Source organism: Penicillium argentinense, assembly GCF_028826775.1.
Source record: "Penicillium argentinense strain IBT 30761 chromosome Unknown utg000001l_segment0_segment0, whole genome shotgun sequence".
Classification (NCBI taxonomy): domain Eukaryota; kingdom Fungi; phylum Ascomycota; class Eurotiomycetes; order Eurotiales; family Aspergillaceae; genus Penicillium; species Penicillium argentinense.
The window spans coordinates 1-17,810 of NW_026622660.1; the positions used below are offsets into that span (position 1 = coordinate 1).

General features: G+C 46.3%; 5 protein-coding genes across 5 annotated transcripts; 1 reads left to right on the top strand and 4 right to left on the bottom strand.

Moving 5' to 3' along the window:
* Positions 1-2,391: 2,391 nt before the first annotated feature.
* On the bottom strand, positions 2,392-3,004 carry N7532_000001 (uncharacterized protein; the record flags this gene model as incomplete). Its single annotated transcript, XM_056612505.1, has 3 exons — positions 2,392-2,439; positions 2,499-2,673; positions 2,841-3,004. The coding sequence occupies 3 exons, from the start codon at positions 3,002-3,004 to the stop codon at positions 2,392-2,394; spliced, it is 387 nt and encodes a 128-aa protein (XP_056479729.1).
* Positions 3,005-3,674: 670 nt separating this feature from the next.
* N7532_000002 (F-box protein) lies at positions 3,675-5,354 on the top strand (the record flags this gene model as incomplete). The annotated part of the gene is made up of 1 exon (XM_056612506.1): positions 3,675-5,354. One exon carries the CDS (start codon positions 3,675-3,677, stop codon positions 5,352-5,354), a length of 1,680 nt encoding a protein of 559 aa, XP_056479730.1.
* Positions 5,355-5,841: 487 nt separating this feature from the next.
* On the bottom strand, positions 5,842-6,189 carry N7532_000003 (uncharacterized protein; the record flags this gene model as incomplete). Its single annotated transcript, XM_056612507.1, has 2 exons — positions 5,842-6,031; positions 6,080-6,189. 2 exons carry the CDS (start codon positions 6,187-6,189, stop codon positions 5,842-5,844), a joined length of 300 nt encoding a protein of 99 aa, XP_056479731.1.
* Positions 6,190-8,387: 2,198 nt separating this feature from the next.
* Positions 8,388-10,016, bottom strand: N7532_000004 (uncharacterized protein; the record flags this gene model as incomplete). The annotated part of the gene is made up of 5 exons (XM_056612508.1): positions 8,388-8,832; positions 8,892-9,160; positions 9,231-9,271; positions 9,365-9,457; positions 9,509-10,016. The coding sequence occupies 5 exons, from the start codon at positions 10,014-10,016 to the stop codon at positions 8,388-8,390; spliced, it is 1,356 nt and encodes a 451-aa protein (XP_056479732.1).
* Positions 10,017-15,888: 5,872 nt separating this feature from the next.
* Positions 15,889-17,209, bottom strand: N7532_000005 (S8 family peptidase; the record flags this gene model as incomplete). The annotated part of the gene is made up of 3 exons (XM_056612509.1): positions 15,889-16,121; positions 16,196-16,868; positions 16,904-17,209. 3 exons carry the CDS (start codon positions 17,207-17,209, stop codon positions 15,889-15,891), a joined length of 1,212 nt encoding a protein of 403 aa, XP_056479733.1.
* Between the last annotated feature and the right edge of the window lie 601 nt (positions 17,210-17,810).

A 17,810-nucleotide genomic window follows, 5' to 3' on the forward strand; every position in this document is an offset into this window, starting at 1 on the left:
AGCGGCTAATTTCCGACAAAACAGTGCGTTTCCTTCCGGAAGACCACCGAGAAATCCGCCCCCATGGATGTTGAGGTGCAGTCGCTTCCCCGTTAGCGTCGGTGTCTCTGGTGGGGGATAGACGATTGCACGGATGGAATGGCCCTGTGTACGGAGTGGAACCCAAATGACTGTGGAATTATCTCGGACGAGTGTTGGGAGACACTGAATAGTGTTTGTGAGGAGTACAATAGGCTGGAACGCCAATAATCGCCAGCGAAGTGTGAATGAAAGGGACGGGCAAAAGAGAGCGTCATAAAGAGGGCCCAGCCAGCGGTAAAGTGCCGACATGGTTGGCAGCATACAATATGAAGGGGATTTAGGTAACAACCGTAGTGAAAAAGAGAATATTCGCAAAGCGCTTAAGTTGTTGTAGTAGCCGCTCTAAGAGATAGGAATGTTCACTGCAGAATTGTGCAACAGGATGTGGATATAAATATAAATTCCTACGACATTCTGCGGGATCTTACTGTATTATAACGATGACTCATTTGTTACCGTTAGCCGATACGATTGCAGGTGAGCAGGGATTGTTGAGAAAGTAACCAAACTTAGGTTCGTGTGTTTCGAGGTAGGATTCGGGAAACAATGGATGAAAGAATATGGGGTAAACTGATTTCGAATATCGCTACATGATAAAGTGAGGAGATTCCGAGATTTACAGTGCCGGCCGCTATTGCCTTCTGTATTGGAAACATAGACACATTTTCAAACCTGTTGGAGCACCTGAATAGTCCTGCACCTCATACCTCTGTTTGACCGTGTCCACGACACGGGGCGCCCCCCTTTTGTTCAACAGGTTATGAGCCCGGCCTGTTCTCTTGCATGGTGCAGGTTCGACCCTGAGTTCGAGCGATTCTTTTCCGTCATTTGTCACATGTTTCATAAGTCTCATACAGTGTCCGCTGGGCCCTTGAGCCGCCTTTCCTGGCCCATCCTGAGAGTATGGGTGCAGACGGGGCGTGTTGGAGCACCTGAATAGTCCTGCACCTCATACCTCTGTTTGACCGTGTCCACGACACGGGGCGCCCCTTTTTGTTCAACAAAACCCTAATCACATGACACGCTAAACTGTATACGGATACCTTCGTATTCAGAAGTTTGTTCCAGGTTTGCATGGTAACATGGACGAAAGTATAAAGCTTGTTACATGTCCAAAAATAACCCCCCCCCCCCCCGGGTTTTTTGGAGGGCAGGGGCCCCGGGAGGACCCCACCATGGCGTCGTTCGTTCACACTCCTCCCAACCTAGCAACTGCAGTCACCCAAACCACTTACAAAATGGCTAAGAACATCGATTCCTGGCAGCGTAAGATGATTGTTCATATGATCTGCAGCAAGAACAGACTCACTACATCGCAGATGGCAAAGGTGGCGAAGTGTAGTGAGCGTTCTATCACTAACATACGCAAGAACTTGCGGTTATTCGGTAGTGCCAGATCTCCCCCAATCTCGGTCGGCCAACAACCAAGTATCGCTCCTATCATGCTTGACGCCCTCTTTGACCACCTCGCCGAAAAGCCTGGCCTATACGTCGAAGAGATGGCTATCTTCCTATGGGATGAGTTCAACATTTTACCATCGTAATCCAGCATCAAACGTGCTCTTTCGCGGGCTGGCTGGACAAAAAGAAAGCCCAACAGAAAGCTAATGAACAGGACCCTCAACTACGAGATTCCTACCAGCATAAACTGTCTGAGTTTCGATCATATCATCTTGTGTTTGTCGATGAATCCGGATGTGATAAAAGGATTGGATATAGGCGAACTGGCTGGTCACCACTCGGCGTGACACCAGTCCAAGTGTCGAAATTTCATCGTGGCTAACGCTTCCAGATACTTCCTGCATATGCTCAAGACGGCATCATTCTGTCCCGTATTTTCAAAGGTTCCACCGATGCCACGTTCTTCGAATCGTTTATCGAGCAGCTTCTGCAGCACTGTGGGAGGTGGCCGGAGCCAAAATCCATGCTGGTTATGGATAACGCATCTTTCCCTCATTCAGCCCGGATCAAGACCTTATGTGCTGAGGCGGGAGTCAAATTACTGTACCTGCCGCCTTATTCGCCGGATTTCAACCCCATCGAGGAATTTTTTGCCGAGCTGAAGTCCTATATCAAGAAAACTTGGTCAGCATATGAAGAGAATCCTGGCCAAGGGTTTCATGCCTTCCTTCGGCGGTGCGTATATGATGTTGGTGCGAAACAGGACAGTGCCGAAGGCCATTTCCGACATTCAGGTATAACAATAGAGAAGATATGATTGTCTCTCGTACTAAAGAGCGTGTCTGTGCAATACCCGTCTCACGTTTTAACATTGTGCCAGTTCGGTTTGTTCTGTTTGTGGCTGTCCAATTAGTAATACTTTGTATTGGGTGGAAGACCGTGTCTTTTGTCGTCGTTCTGATGATGGTTTTTGTTAGTTACTGTAACGATGTTTAAGTACAGGAAGCGACACAAACCAGAAGCTTTCCAAAACTCTTGACAAGTTCGGTCTTATCGCAATATGCCTTCTCGCAAAGGCCCATGCTGCTGAAGGTTGTCGCAACATCAAAATCAACCCATACAATCCTTGTACCAGATACAACAAGCATATTCTTCGGGTAAATATCATGGTGGCGGACAGGCGTCATGGATCTGTTTTATGCCCTCAACTGCGTAGCAAAAAAGATCTTCGGAATGATTTTTGCGATTTAGTCTTTCAGCACACGGCAAATATTCGAGCAGGATTGCCCTGAGTTGATATTTATCGTCGGCGAGATGCTTAAGCCGGGGGGTTGGTTGGGGGGGCGGGGGAAGTAGACCGATCAACTCGATCGATGTGGCCGTAAAAAGCGGGAACAAAGCCTCGGTAGCACACGCCGAATCCACGGAGATTGTGATAGGCGTTCAATTCGCAGCGAAAACGATTTAAATCTCTGCCTTTGTTCGTGTATCCAGGGTCGCCGTTAAACGTCATAGGAATCATCGTTTAGCCGTGGCTACACTAGTCCTATGGAGAAGAGAGGGGGGTTGGACAGCTTTCGGTATTACTACGATCAGGGTATCGCGGAATGCTAGCGGCCGAAGATAATTACTGGGCACTGAGTTAGGCTAATCTAAGTGCCGACTGTTATGATATTCCTGTCATGAGGCTATTTTCCTGTTGATGCCCCGGGCATGCATAATCCGAGGCACTGCCTTTGTGCCTCAGGCTTGGTATCCCGAAGGCCCAGCAGGTTCAGAACACAGGTCACCGTATTATTATTATTATTAATATTATTAATTCCTCAGGCTTTTCACGACCTTAGGTCGTATGTAGCCCCCTAGCTCGTGTGCACTGCTCCATAGGATATATACATTTGATAGCGTTACCACATGCGAGATGTCCGATTTAGATCTTCTTCCTCTTCACCCTTCAGGAGCCAACCGTCTTGTCTCCACTGCAAACGCGATGGAAGCACGGATCCATGGATTTTGATGGGTGGGGTCCAGACTGTTGCGGGGCACGATCGCACAACAATGGCCGCACAGCTGGGTGAACGTGGGCGGTCAGGACCGCCGGGGGGGGGGGGGTTTGCCAGTGGCTTGGTATTAAATGTACCTACCCCCCACTATATCAAGATGGAGTTCCATGAACAACTCTACATTATCACATCATGGCTTATACCAGTCTCCCCGAGCTCCCCCCTGAGCTTTGGGGCTACATATCGTCACATCTATCCCACACCGACATCAAGTCTTTTCGCTTGGCATGTAGTCAATTCAACAACGCTGTGTTTCTTCGCCTCGACCGTGTTTTCTTATCCGCCAACCCACTCAACATAGAGGTCTTATGCAAGGTTGCATCACACGACAAGCTCCGCCACCAGGTGACTGAGATCATCTGGGACGAGGCGTGCTTGACAAGGGGCCCACCGCGAACACCCGAAACCCACGATGGCCACGAATTGCTCTCGGACGAGGATGAGCCCGATAACAGCAGAGAGTGGGCCGAGCATTACTCTGAGTTTTACCAAGAGGAGTTGCTCGAGCGACATGAAGACGAGGAGGAGAACGGATGTCCGAACTGGTTCAAAGAGGCCTGCGAGAAAAACATCGATATTCTAAAGTCGCGAAAAAATCGCGACGTGGACAGGCCCGACCATCTCGAGCGCAGAGAACAGATCTTGGCCCAGCCTCCGCTGAGTGAATGCTGGGGACATTACCAGCATTTACTGAATCAGCAGAAGGATGTTATCGCCGATAACAGTGACTTACAAGCATTCTTGTATGGCGTCAAGCAGTTTCCTTCTCTGAGGAGAGTCACCATCACTCCTGCGGCTCACGGCCATCTCTTCGCCCCGTTGTACCGGACCCCTATGATCCGCGCTTTCCCGAAGGGTTTCAATTATCCTATCCCACGTGGCTGGCTGTATTCGAGAATTAATTCGGAGCCTGCTAATGCGTATGCGTGGAATGAATACCCCGAACTCAAAGAACGTTACCGCGGGTTCCGCATAGCGATGCGCGTTCTCGCCAACGAACCCAACGCTGTTTCTGAACTAGTATTGACTTCTCACTTTCTGTCCACGGGGATCAACTGCACAATCTTTGACGAGCCTTGTCAGGAGTACGATCATTTCGCTACCGTGCTGAAAAACCCGGGCTTTCGCCGTCTGGATATCACCATGCTTGTCGGTGAAGAATCTCAGACAGGGCTTCAAGCGTGCTGGCGATCCTTGCTCAATGGACGTCTCCGCCGCGCACTTAGTGAAGCAAAAGAAATAGAGGAGTTCAGGCTACATACAACATTCTCAGAAGCGCTCTATGAGAAGGATAAATACCAACTGATCCCATTAGAGAGCATTGTCCCGGTGGAAAAATGGTCGAATCTGCGGCACTTTGAACTCGCCGGCTTTGTTATCTCACAGGATAATTGCATCTCCTTCCTCAAAGCTCTACCGAAATCCGTTCGCTCGATCGAATTCAGTATGCTCCAATTTCATCATGCTGGAGGCTGGTATCTCATGCTGGAAGAAATACGCCAAATGGTATCCGAGAACACGCTGTGGGGAGGCCGAGATGCCACCTCGAAACCGAAGGTCGCAATCGGATTTCCAATTCGGATGTCGAAACACGAACCCGGAAGGGGGAAATGGATTGAAAATGAGGTACAGGATTTCCTTTACAATGGGGGAGAAAACCCCATTGAAAAGGATTACCCTCTTCAACTTCCACTTGGCATTGGTGTCATGAAGGATGTGTTTGAGCCCAATTTCGAACGTCCGAATGTGGACGGTGACCTCCTGAGAGAGCTAAACATCTGCAAGGAGGGTTATTACCCTCCTGAATACTGATCTCAACATTTCTATTCTGATTTCTGACGATGCCGGCAGAACTGACAACTTCTTCGAAAATGTATGATATGGAGACGGAAGAAAGCTGGCTAGTAGTAGATACATGTTGTGGGAATGCTGCCCACGAGGAGAAACAATCGAGACAAACTAAATTGCAGTCTACACTCTTGTAATTGCTTTCACTCTTGCCTCGTCAGAGAGCACCTTCGACTCAGTTAAGCACCTGGAAAATATGAGTTAGCAGATGCGAAACCAGTTGAGATTCATGGACTCACTCCTCGTAGACTTCGAAGGAGTCTGAGTGGCCGATGCAGCAACTGACGAAGGGGTTCGCGACCCGCTTGCCGCGGTACTGGAAGGATTGGAGAGCTGCACGCAGTAGGACGAGCTGGTTCGAAGTGTACAAGGGTAGTTGTATGAGTTTGAAGCAATGCTCGAGTTCGAGCCGGTGCTGCCAGTTGAGGCTGCCAGCGGGATTAACGAACTGCTATGCGATGACTTCTTTTAGAGCGAAGGGTTCCATAGAATAAAGTCCTTCGAGAGTCAGCTTGCATTCCAGAAGCGAGGTTCTCAATCGGGAGAGACGAAGACCAACCTCCGCGGAAATTTCATTTGTCAAGGCCATTGTCCAACAATCTGCGAGCGCGTTATCTGTGGTGTTGTCCAGCCACATATAGCTATACAAAGATGAGCGAAGGCTTTGTAAGATTAGACGTTGCACTTACTCATAACAGTCCTTTCTCGTATCAGTGGCAAGCTGAACGACGGGGTGCGAGTTGTTCTTCAAAGCACCGGAGTAGTCCGGTCTGGGAACGGATGAAGGAACGGAGGTCATGGATACTTTGCTGAAGTTATCTGATGTGCTTCCTGGATGACCGGAGTACGTTGTGATGTCTCCAACCGCCTGCACACAATAGTAGACCTTCTTTTGGAGGTTTGTACACTGTGTGTTGAGTTCGGGGTTCAGAAACAGGCTGTATCATGGTCAGTTAACTGCTTCAACATGTAGTGACGATATTGAGGCTGACAAGTCAGATCTGGAAATACCGGTCTTCTCTACCACAGTGTTGCATGTCTCGTCCTTTCCAATCTGATAGTATTTGGCGCACTTGGTATTCGTACCGGAAACAGTTGGCGAAGGAACAGGGCTGGAATTTTTTCAATGAGTATGGTCGAGTTATCACCTGGCCGTTACCTGCAAAGAGTACTTACGCCGTGGTGGTGACAATACTCTGTGAGTCGGTTGCACTGCTAGACGCCGAAGAAATGGATGCGGGAATGGCATAGTTTCCCGAGGGATTTCTGACGCAGATTTGATTCCCGGTGAGATCACCGAGGTTCTGTTATGGGCCGTTCGAAAGAAACAGATTCATTCGGTGCCTACTTACGAGAATCTCGAAGATGAAGAAGGAAAGAGAAAGAAAAAAGTCCGCCAGAAAAAGAGGGGTTAATTCCCCAGCAAACGCGTTGTGCAAACGACCCAATATTATGCCTCAGGCATCCTTCCACGAGACGAGGCTATTCCCAGGGTCATCCGTCACAGTTGGGACATATTTCAATAGACTATAAGTTGTCTGTTGAAGTAGAGATTGGGAGAGACTTGGAAGAGTAGAGAGGAAAGCTTACATATGGGGCTGGAGAAGAATTTCAGGTGTGTCACAAACAGAGCACAAACTCACGACTTGAATATGTGTTTGTGGTTAGTGTCCTGATGATTGGCTAGATAAACTACTAGTGCGGATATCCGTTGGATATCCGCAGGAGTGGAAGCCATATCGCTAAGTCCCGAGAGTCAAGACTTCCGACTGTGGTTTCTCTAGGTTTTTATAAGCAAATATTTTTTTAAAATTAGTTAAAAAGTATTGTAGACCTAGATGAATAATTTGCTCGCTAAATTGAACCCGATAAATAATGGAATTATGTTTTTGTTTAAGTATTTTTCGTCTAACAAAAAGATGGACAGGAGGTATATACGAACACACCTGCGAAATATATAATCACTCGGTAACTTACCAAAAAATAATTCTAACCCCAGTACAGAGGTAATCTGTTGAGGTTCCAGGATAAGGCACCGAATTGATGCCTCATTCCCAACCTCTGTCGGCATGCCTGTTCAGGGAAACCCGGGGCACTGAGCTTGATATGCACTTCAAACGCTCTTGTGCGACATTATATTCTAAATTCAGGGGATCTTCATGGAAGAATTCCGATTGAGACCAATAATAGGGGTTTAGTACTGTCAGGGGCTTGCCGCCCGTTCAGGGATAAATACCCCCAGAATCGTATGTAGACAGTTTAACACGATACAATCAAGTTCTATTCCATCAAGGTCGATTCGTCTAGCAGGCCCTTATTCAATATTCAGTGCTTCATCGTATCCAATCTCAAAATAATCACTAAATTCAAAGCGACAACATATAAGAAACTTATTATCAATTAATAGATACAAGATCATTTCTTAAAATTCCATTAAGCGATGGGATGAGCTGGGTTGTTGATATGGTGAAGACCAAACATGTATTTCTTTCAACCTAAGCGAGAATATTTTATGCTATCCAAAGGCAATCTGACTATCTCTTTTCAGACAATTAAACGAGTTTTATGCTAGTGCGGATATCCTCAACTTGGACATGGATATGAAGTGATATCCAATATCCGCAGCATTGCGGATATGGTATTGATCTCATATCCAATGGAGCGGCTATGCCGCAATCTAGGGAAGATACTAAGTATATATTCATGCTTATGTTTCATCCCGATATTTTGCATAAAGTAACGCTATCACCGATCTCTGGTGCTAATGCATAACCAATGGCTCTTGCGAATTTTCCACCTTCATTTACGGTCTATGGGATTTGGATATTTCACAAGCGTTGATCTTATAGAGAATAGAGCTAATGGATTCTTATCTAACGGTATTCAATAAAAGACAAACGCCAGAAAAGTCGGACTGGGCCCCCTGTCACTGATATAAAAATGCATGTTAGAAAATTCTAACTCTCAAAAACCGGACCAACGTGATCCCATCCACAGTCATCCTCCGGGATATCGGGGCATGGCTCGTCGCTTTACCGCCTCTCGTCCAAAGATCCTCGCCATTTCAGTGGGATAGAGCAACGGCTCATCTTCATGTAGCTGGATTCGTTCAAAGTCGACCACGGTGACAGTCGGATGGCCGTCACTATCATCATAAAGAACGTTGTGCATGCCTGGGTCGGCCCAGAGCACGCCGGTCCCCCGAAGTGCTTGTATAGCTTGGGAAACCTGGTGGTAAACAAATTCTTTTTTCTCCTCCGACAAATAATTCCATTTCTCATGGAGTGGCACCCCTTTCACCTTCTGAATCACCAGTATGTTCCCAGTCGAAAACACGGACGAACAGCATATCAATCCTGCAGTATAGAAATCGGCGAAAAACGAATAGCCTCTCGGGCTTTTCTCCGACAGCGTCTCGTAGATGACCCTTTCGTTGGTGTAACTATAAAAGCCCCCTATATTAGCTTCGGCTCCCAGAGTTCGGAGGGGGTTCATTCAAACCTTTGGGCTTCGGATTCCACCCAACACTTAGCAACTGCAGGCTGCCCATCCCAAATAACCTCAAATATTGACTTCCGGTCTCCAGTTTGTATGCACTTGACGACATCAACATAATTCGTCGCCACTTGTTCCATATCACCAAAGAGAATCGTTTGACTGGTTACAGCGAATGTCGGAATGTCAACAACACTTCCCTGGCCAGTTGGGCGGTAGGCAGAGTGTCTGCGGAGGTGCGAGGGTCGGTCCGAAGCTTGTGCCCCTGTGCCATGCTGTAACTGCCCATGTATGGTTTGTCGGTATACTTTAGCGATTTGGTACCAAGAATGCTTTCCAACATACCATTCGTACCTCAAACTTAGGGTCTTCTTCGTATGCTCCAGCTTGGCAAGCGAGCACAGCGGCCGCCAACATACACTGCCGTAAAGATGGCTCGGTTGCATCACGTCTAATCGGGAGACTTATCAAAAACCTACAATCGTTTTCTCGTCTAATGAAGTAGGTGTATTCGTAGGTGGAGAGAACGCCGTATCGGGTATTGTTGTCTCTCATCTGACATACTACCTGGCCTAGACATTCGTTAGCAAATTGTTACTCGTAAATATGGAGGCTCATATTACCAAGATGTGACTGTAGTGGCGCAATTCTTTCCCATTGAGGGCTGTCCAAATCCACATCCAAATTAACGGTCCAGAACGTCTTGAGTTCAATAACCATAACTGGCCGAAGATAGCGGGGGTTGTCCCCTTTCAACAACACCACATCGGGCGGAATATCGGAGACGGGGAGGTTTGCGGCTTGGCGATCGCCAAATCTGATGCTCAGATCAGTGGTGGCCAGTGCTCGCGAGACGGCATCGCAGGCATGCCGACAGAATCGACCAGTCAGGCCGAGTTCATTACCCACAATGTAGTGCTTGTCTTTCGAGTCATCAATCTGCAGGATAGTCTGGTCAAGGCCGAGCTCTTCCAGGATGCGCCGCACTTCTGCCCCAAACCTGCTCCACTCATGAAACAGCCGCACGTTTATGATGGTGCGGGAGTCTGATGGGTTTGACGTGCCTCTTGGGCTGATGAGCGCGGGCAGGGGTCGAGCAAGCATTTCTTTCACGGTTTCCACGGTCTCCATGTTGAAGGCGTTTTGTCAGGTTGGGGTCGCGATAGTCTGTCTGATCATAGAGAGGATCGGAGTGGTTGGAGGAAGGATCGCAGTGGCCTCTCTGTTCAGCCCGATACCCACTTAGGATCTGCGCTAGTTCCAAGATAGGATTAGTACATCTGTGGGTGGAACACCGTCCCGTTACAGGAAGCAGGTCAGGCCGACAATACTAGGTGGGTCAGGCCGCACTCCGTGGGAAGATATATTTTCCGAGTGTAGATGGTTGATTAGTAAGACATTATGATTGGTCAGGTCAAATACGAACTTCTTGGCAATACCAACCCATTTCAATCACCACACCCTCCTCCTCTCCACCAATCGTGAGCCCTCCCAACTCCCCGCCTATTTTCATCAAGAACAAATTATTAATCTATTATTTTCGACTCCTAGTTACACCGTACAGGTCCCTAAGTCAAGATGGTGCGTTTCCCGGAGTCCCCCGCCCCATACAAGCAATACGTGGCGGATGCGAAGGCCGGTATGCTAGAACTACCCGCGTATGAGAAGGTGAGTGGAAGCATCTCTGATTGAGTGGGGTTTCTGATTGTCCTGGGCATTGAAATATATGTTGAATGCGCCATCTAAGCATCTAAAAAATCCTAATATTGACCTTGAATATATGACTAATATGCATTTCTAGGATGATGATTGTAGCGTTATTGTTCTTCCTGGAGAGCTTTTCTGTCGATTCGAGGATTGCGATCACCAGGTATGCTATATGATCTTAAATATTCTGAATCTATTACTAATGTATTATCAGAAGCAGTATTCTCAGACTGGCAACCTCAAGACGCACCTCACCGGTCATCAAGGCGTGACGGTCTCTGGTAAGTACGCTAGTAAGGGCCGCCACGCTATCAAGGAGATGGACGAGGTCAAGGGTATTAACACATTCCTAATTTATTCTTGTTATACTACTAATATATGATTTTAGCTTGGTACACTGCTCTTGTTGCCCGTATCTCTACGAAGCCGCGACTTCCCTTCACGAAGGGTAAAGGCAAGAATCGGAAGGTAAGTTATCTCTGATTTATTGAGAACAGATTGCTAATATATTGTAGATTTCGGTTAAAGCCGTGAGGGATTTCCTCGCCACTAAGCATATACACGATGACTGCAACGCCTGTATCACTGCTAATATCAGTAAGCGATTCTTAATATATCCTTAATGCATTGCTAATATATCATAATAGAATGCGGTACTGCCCCATTCACCTGCGAGTATCATTCTCGCTTTTGGGATGTGGACGCTTGAGCGTCTCGAGGAAGAAGCATAAATTTACAATTATTCTTAATTCCTTGACCAAAATTGTAAGAGTTAATACAAGTGGGCATATTTTAACCTACCTACGCTTTACCTGTCTATCTATCTCATCTAACTCTTGCTGCCGTTTACCATTAGCAAGCTGCTTTTCGAGCAATTGTGCCTTTAAGTCCTCCTCTCGGAGCTGATGTTCAAGCTTTTGGATAGCAAGACTATCATACTCTTGTCGTAAATTGTCAGAGGCAACTCGCTGTAGGCTTTGAGCTCTGTAATATATTAATAAAATATCCTTAAACATCATAGAGTACTAACCTTGGTGTAGGTGTTCTTGTTCGGCGAGGAGTAGCTGTAGGGGATCTAGTACTAGATCTCCTTGGTACGCTAGCTGAACGTCGAGAAATCGGTACACCAGAGGTCGTATACCGTACACTCAATTCATCAGGTGTGAATAACTCATCTATACTAGACGAGTCCTCGAGCTGATTGAGTTCTTCTTCTAATAGCTTCTCCTGGTGCCTTTTTTGCTCTATAGAATCGATTAATATTATATTCGTAATATCTTTTGTATTAACTTACCCTTTGCTAGGTGAAGATCAAATGCTGCATGAATACCATTCATCCGATAGCTTTGTCGAATTCCCATGTCCTGGCGAATAGAGTAAGCTTGCATGCGGTTCGTATCTGAGCAAAAGAACTAGAAATATCTGATTAGTGTACTAATAATATATTAGGGCGAAAGCAAGAGGAACTTACTTTAAGACCCCTCGTAGTAGTGAAAGCTGAACACCAGTACTATTGATCATATGATGCGATTGCTCCACTGCATTTGTGTTCTTTCGAAGTCCTTCGAAAATCACATCAGGAATCTGACTCCAAGCTTTATTTAAAGCTGCCGCAACGTAAGGAAGTTTCTTATAGCGAGCCCATTGCTGAATGACAACTGAAGATTCATGCTCTGATAATAGATTAATAACCTATTAAGAACCGATTAAAGTATACTTACCGATTATCCAGTCTAAAGCTTGAGTATACTCCTCTCGATTAGGAATATCGATCACTGCTCGCATCCTCTCCCTACATCCAGGAGCGACCTGTTGCCCACGAAGTGCTCTATCAATACCCCTGTAGAAGTGTGCTCTACAGAAGACAACAAAGTGTTGAATAAGGTCATCAGGCGATACTTGGAGAGTACTCTTATCAGCAAGGAAGTCTCTAAGCCCTATAATATATTAGTAATATATTAATAGTATGTGATTTATATCTCACCTCCATATTGATTTGTATCCATATCCAGAACGACGGCATGTAGCCTTGTACGATGGATTGGATAAAAGTAGAACTGGCGACTAAGCACACACTCCATGCACTCAAAAAGCCGAGTAAACAGGAGATAGTAGGTTGAATGTGTCTCAGAAACAACAATCACACGTGCAAGTGTAAAAACTATGATATATTAATATTATATCACACCTTTATCACGACGATATTTACCTCTGTCTTGCTCCGGTATGAACGTTGAAAACGTAACCTCTCGCATTGACTTCTGCTTAAACCTCTTAAAAGACATATCAATCTCTATCGAGTCAGAGTCAAGGAAGAGGCCCGCCATCTCAGGAGTAAAGCAAATAATCATAAGATCAGGATATATATAGACTTGCTGTACGTAGTCCTAAGAGAAATGTTAATAGATTCCTAATATATTGTAAACGCACTATTACCTTTAATGGAGGGTTTTTTTCCATTTCAAAGATCAGACCATTAGTGTCCTGCCTATATGGGAACTGTAGGAGCCTCTCCTTTCGAATAATGGCACCAATTCGGTCTAAATTCGCAAAGCTTCTATGGATATCAAGAAGCGAGGAGCTATTGTTAAATCGCTTGCATAGATCCTGAAGCTCAGGGCTAAGAAGAAAACGTCCTATATGCATCCATTAATTATGCATTATTAATAGATTAGACAAGAAAAAAGGGCCAAGAAGGGATATACCTGTAGTCAAACCAGGGTCATTTCGGAGACGAATTATACGTACTATTCCGTCTACGATTGCTGGCGGAGGCTTTGACGGAGGCGGCGGAGGATGCGTATGAATGCCAGTCGAGGTGAAAACCCAAAAAGGAGAGGAAGAAAGGTCTACTGGAATAAACCAATGGAATTCAACCGAGCATTTCTGGTGCTTGATTTTACCAAGCCCGCGAGTATGATGAAATTCTATGATAATACATTAATAACACATTTAGATTGTATTCAGAATATATTCAGACCTACCACAATGGCCTCGGTGCCGATTTGTGTCGATATAACCACACGTTTGAATTTCCCCCTGGATCTCTCTATTAAGAATTTTCTGAAGCAATTCCCGGTCAATACCACTGTCAGGGCGTACACATGATGGGAAGTGAGAGCTTGGACTTTCATATGCATTAGAGCAGTAGATATAAAAGTCAGATCCACCAATGACACTCTAAGAGTAGATCAGTAATATATTTTGAATATATTATTGTTCTTTTACTCACATCTTGAACCCATTAGCCGCGGGGCGAACAAGTATCCTTCCAAGATGTACATGAAATCCGATTGATCTTGAATGAACGTATGGTTGCTTGGTACAACCTGTATGTCGCTGGTTGTAAAGGATTGAGAGTATCGAGGAATGTAATATGCTGGCGAAGCTCTCTAATTCGTTGCCAGATATCCTCAGTGACATACGAGTGGACCATTTGCTTTAGCCCAGGGTCTGTATATTCGCATGTTTTGACCCCTGTGCATTTGTAAGAACTATGTTGAATAGGGATTCTCTGTCAAAGCAGCGAATCACGCTGGGTAGGGCGGTTTCGATAGACTTGCTTCCTCGAGTACTGGATCTGATGATGTTTAATATATAGTTAATACATTAATGATGTATTGACGTACTCCTTCAATTGACTGTTCTACCGCAAATCGAGTCCCGTCAGGCACATTGATCACATATGTAAATCCATCAGGCTCCGTACGGGGATACTCTGGGAGGGCTGTAGTATACTCGATAAAGCGGGTTCGAAGCGGTGCACGATTATCATGTAGGATAGGTTTAAGGAATTCCTAGACATAATATATTATTAATGCATGGTTAATATATCCCTTCGTTTCACGTACCGGAGTTGCATCTGAAGGCTCAGGAGACCCTTGGATGATAGGGGAAACTGCATTTGCCCTACTATTGAGGTCCTGTTAGAGCTCTTGCTCAAGTTGCCTCTCTATTATTGCACTGACATCGAGGTCGTTTTCCAGAAAGACTGCCATGGTTGAGTAGTGCGTAGTCTAGGATAAAGACGAGCACTTCCCCCGCCCGACCATGGCACTGTGCTATTTAATAATACATGAGCAATTTACTATTTAACTACTCGGTTGAATTGATTACAGACGCCAAGAAATTCAGTGCGGCCTGGGCTTATCAGTTCTTATCGAGTGCGGCCTGACCCACATGTGGATGTCGAGGCGACATATGTTCTCGTTGAATCTGTCGATGTTTGTCTATGAAATGATGACAAACGTGATTACTCATAACGAGTACAGTAACTAATAGGGAATTGATCGACACTACCTACTGTAGTGGGGAGACCCCCTCCCCCTACTACATGGGTGCCATCCATGCTATGTGACATAGCCGGCAGTATACGGTGGCCGGATAGCTAGATCTAGAATACACCTTCTTACACCTCCCCGACCTGACCCCTACACTTGGGGTTCTCGCTATTCCCTGATTGCTACGCGTGTGTTTTGTGGTGGTTTTTCTGCTGAATCGACCCGCACGTCTCAGCGCGTGCAGCCATCGAGCGTTCCCCTCTTCAATATATATCAGCTCCTACTGTTAGAGTTATGACAAGGCACAGCTCAATAGTAAAATACAGCGAGTATCTCTAGAACTAGAGATCAGCAATTCCTCAGTAAGTAGTCAACCCCTACAGAAAAATTCAGATAAATTCCTTGTCGGTTTAAATAGAGCCCAGAAGAGCTAGGGGTAATTAGAAAAAAGTGTAGAAAATAAGCGACTAAATATAGGGAGCAGCTGCCCCGACTAGAAAACAGACAGGATCCATCATCCTCGAGCTCTAAGAATATACAGGAAGAGTCTGTAGCTAGGGAATCCATAGTTAGATCTTACAACTACTTCAGAGATCACCACCGACGAGATACCAGCATAACGTATCCACCTAAGAACAACGGACCCCGTTATAGATCACCCTCTCCCTCCTTCAGTATCGAAGATCTGTGTCTCCAAACACCTTCCGCAACTGATCATATACCATCAAGGATAACCGAGGAGCAGGTACCTTAAAATCACACTGAGATCCAACTCTGGCCCCTTAAATGATCCATCGTTAATAGAACCAGTAGTGCAGAAGTATTTATTTGAGAAGAGTCACTTTAGAACAAGAACTCTATAGTGAAAACTCTACTGGAAGGTCCGATTCGGGCGAATTATACTGCATAAACTTCATTTGGGTTGGCTTTTCCAGAGCTCGCTCGAGAATATACTTAGACCACTCCCGGCACCATACCGTATCATCCGTCACGTTATGTGACGATTTATTTAGCGTCTATACCGTTATACAGAAGCTTGCTAGTAGTATCGGAGGGAGCGCCGGAGATAGACGAGATAGCAAGCTCGACAAGACGGGCCAAGCTTTATCAGAGGTCACACCCTCGAGAGCCATCAGGTACGCAGCAGCACCAGCAACATGTGGATCAGCCATAGAGGTTCCAGACAGGGTCTTCGAGCCACCACCAGGGAACGCGGCCGTGATGTCCTTCCCAGGAGCATAGAGATCGACTAAAGTAAAACTGTCAGTAAGCTTCTCTGACTAAAAAGCATGCTTCGCACAAAGGGAGAGGAAGGTCTCTTACCAACAGAACCGAAATTTGTGAAGGAAGCACTGCCGTCTGATTCTTTAGAAGCGGCGATAGTACAAACACTCTGAGCAGAAGCAGGGGAGCTGTTACTCGCATCCTGGGCTTCATTGCCGGCAGCAGCAGAGAGAAAGATACCGGACTTAACGACGTTGGTAGCGGCGTCATTCATAGCCTTGGAAACGCCGCCACCCAGAGACATGTTCATAACAGATTTTTCAGTGACACCGCGGGACTTTGCATCTTTAACAGCCCAGTCCATACCAGAAATGACTTGCGAATTAGTTCCAGAACCATCGCTACCAAGGACCTTGACGGCAACGACAGTGGCCTTCTTTGCAATACCGAACTTGCTTCCCACCGCAGTAGACGCAGTGTGAGTGCCATGGCCATTGCCGTCAGTGTTATCATTATCAGCAGTATTAGTGCCCCATTCAGCGCGGCCCTCAAAGTCCGGATGCTCAATATCAATCCCGGTGTCGACGCCATAGACCACGATGCCCTCACCAGCAGTAGAGTCATACACATAGTCGGTAGCATCGGGCTTCTTGCTAGAGATGCGAGAGAGACCCCATGAAGGAGCATTACGCTGAACCACGTTCTCGGTCGCGTTCACAATCATGTCTGGTTCTACGTATCTGACCCAACAGCGGGTCAGATTCAACATGCTCTTGAGGAATCAACGTTGGTAATGGCACACTATACCGCTGGGTCACTGGCAATCTGCTTGACGGTGTTATCATCAAAGCTAGCACTATATCCTTTTAGGCCATTGATGTCGAAATGCTTCCCTGGTCCAGACTCCCCATTCTTACGGCTCTTAATACGAGCATGAACAGTTGCAGCCCAGTCACGGTGGATTTTGAACTCCGCGTTGCTAACGCCATCATTCATGACAACAATGTAGGAGCTAGGAATGACCGCGGCGGTATCACTGGCAGTGAGAAGCTTACCGGCATTGGCGACTGCCATAGTCGCAAGGGACGTGGTGAGGAGGTTTAGGAAACCCATGATTGTGGTCAGGAATGATTTAAAGATGAATGCTCAACTCGGGAGCAAAGAGTCCCTTTTAAAACATACCGAGAGATGGAGAAGATGCCCATCGCCGCCGGTCTTCCGTGCTCAACTCCATCTCCATCTGCATCTTCAAACCCTGATCAAGAGATATGCCGGACCTTGACGGAGAACGAGTAGATTTAATAGAGCAAAATATCGTCTTAGGCAACGATCTTCTTGATTAAGTAATTCGCCGGATGCAATGCCAAGATGCCCAGCAATCTACCATTGTAACGCTCTCATTACTAGTGCAGGATGTGCAGGTATAAGGATTGCCTATGTCGAGCCCAGTCCCAGATGATCAGGATATGGAGGAATCCCTGGGCGTTGGGGGTTCCTAGTTTATCTAGCTGTTTGGATAATTGATTTGCGCATAGGAAGGTCTAATGGGAAGGTGTGAGTGTGAATCTTGGCGACTAATTTTTAGATTAACTGCGACTCTTTGCCCGTCGGGAGTCCGAGGCCTCTGCAAGAAGGCACATGTTCCATAGATATATCTGTCTCTAGTGGGATATTAGATAATTCTACTATATGCCACTCGCATGGCTTGAATCAC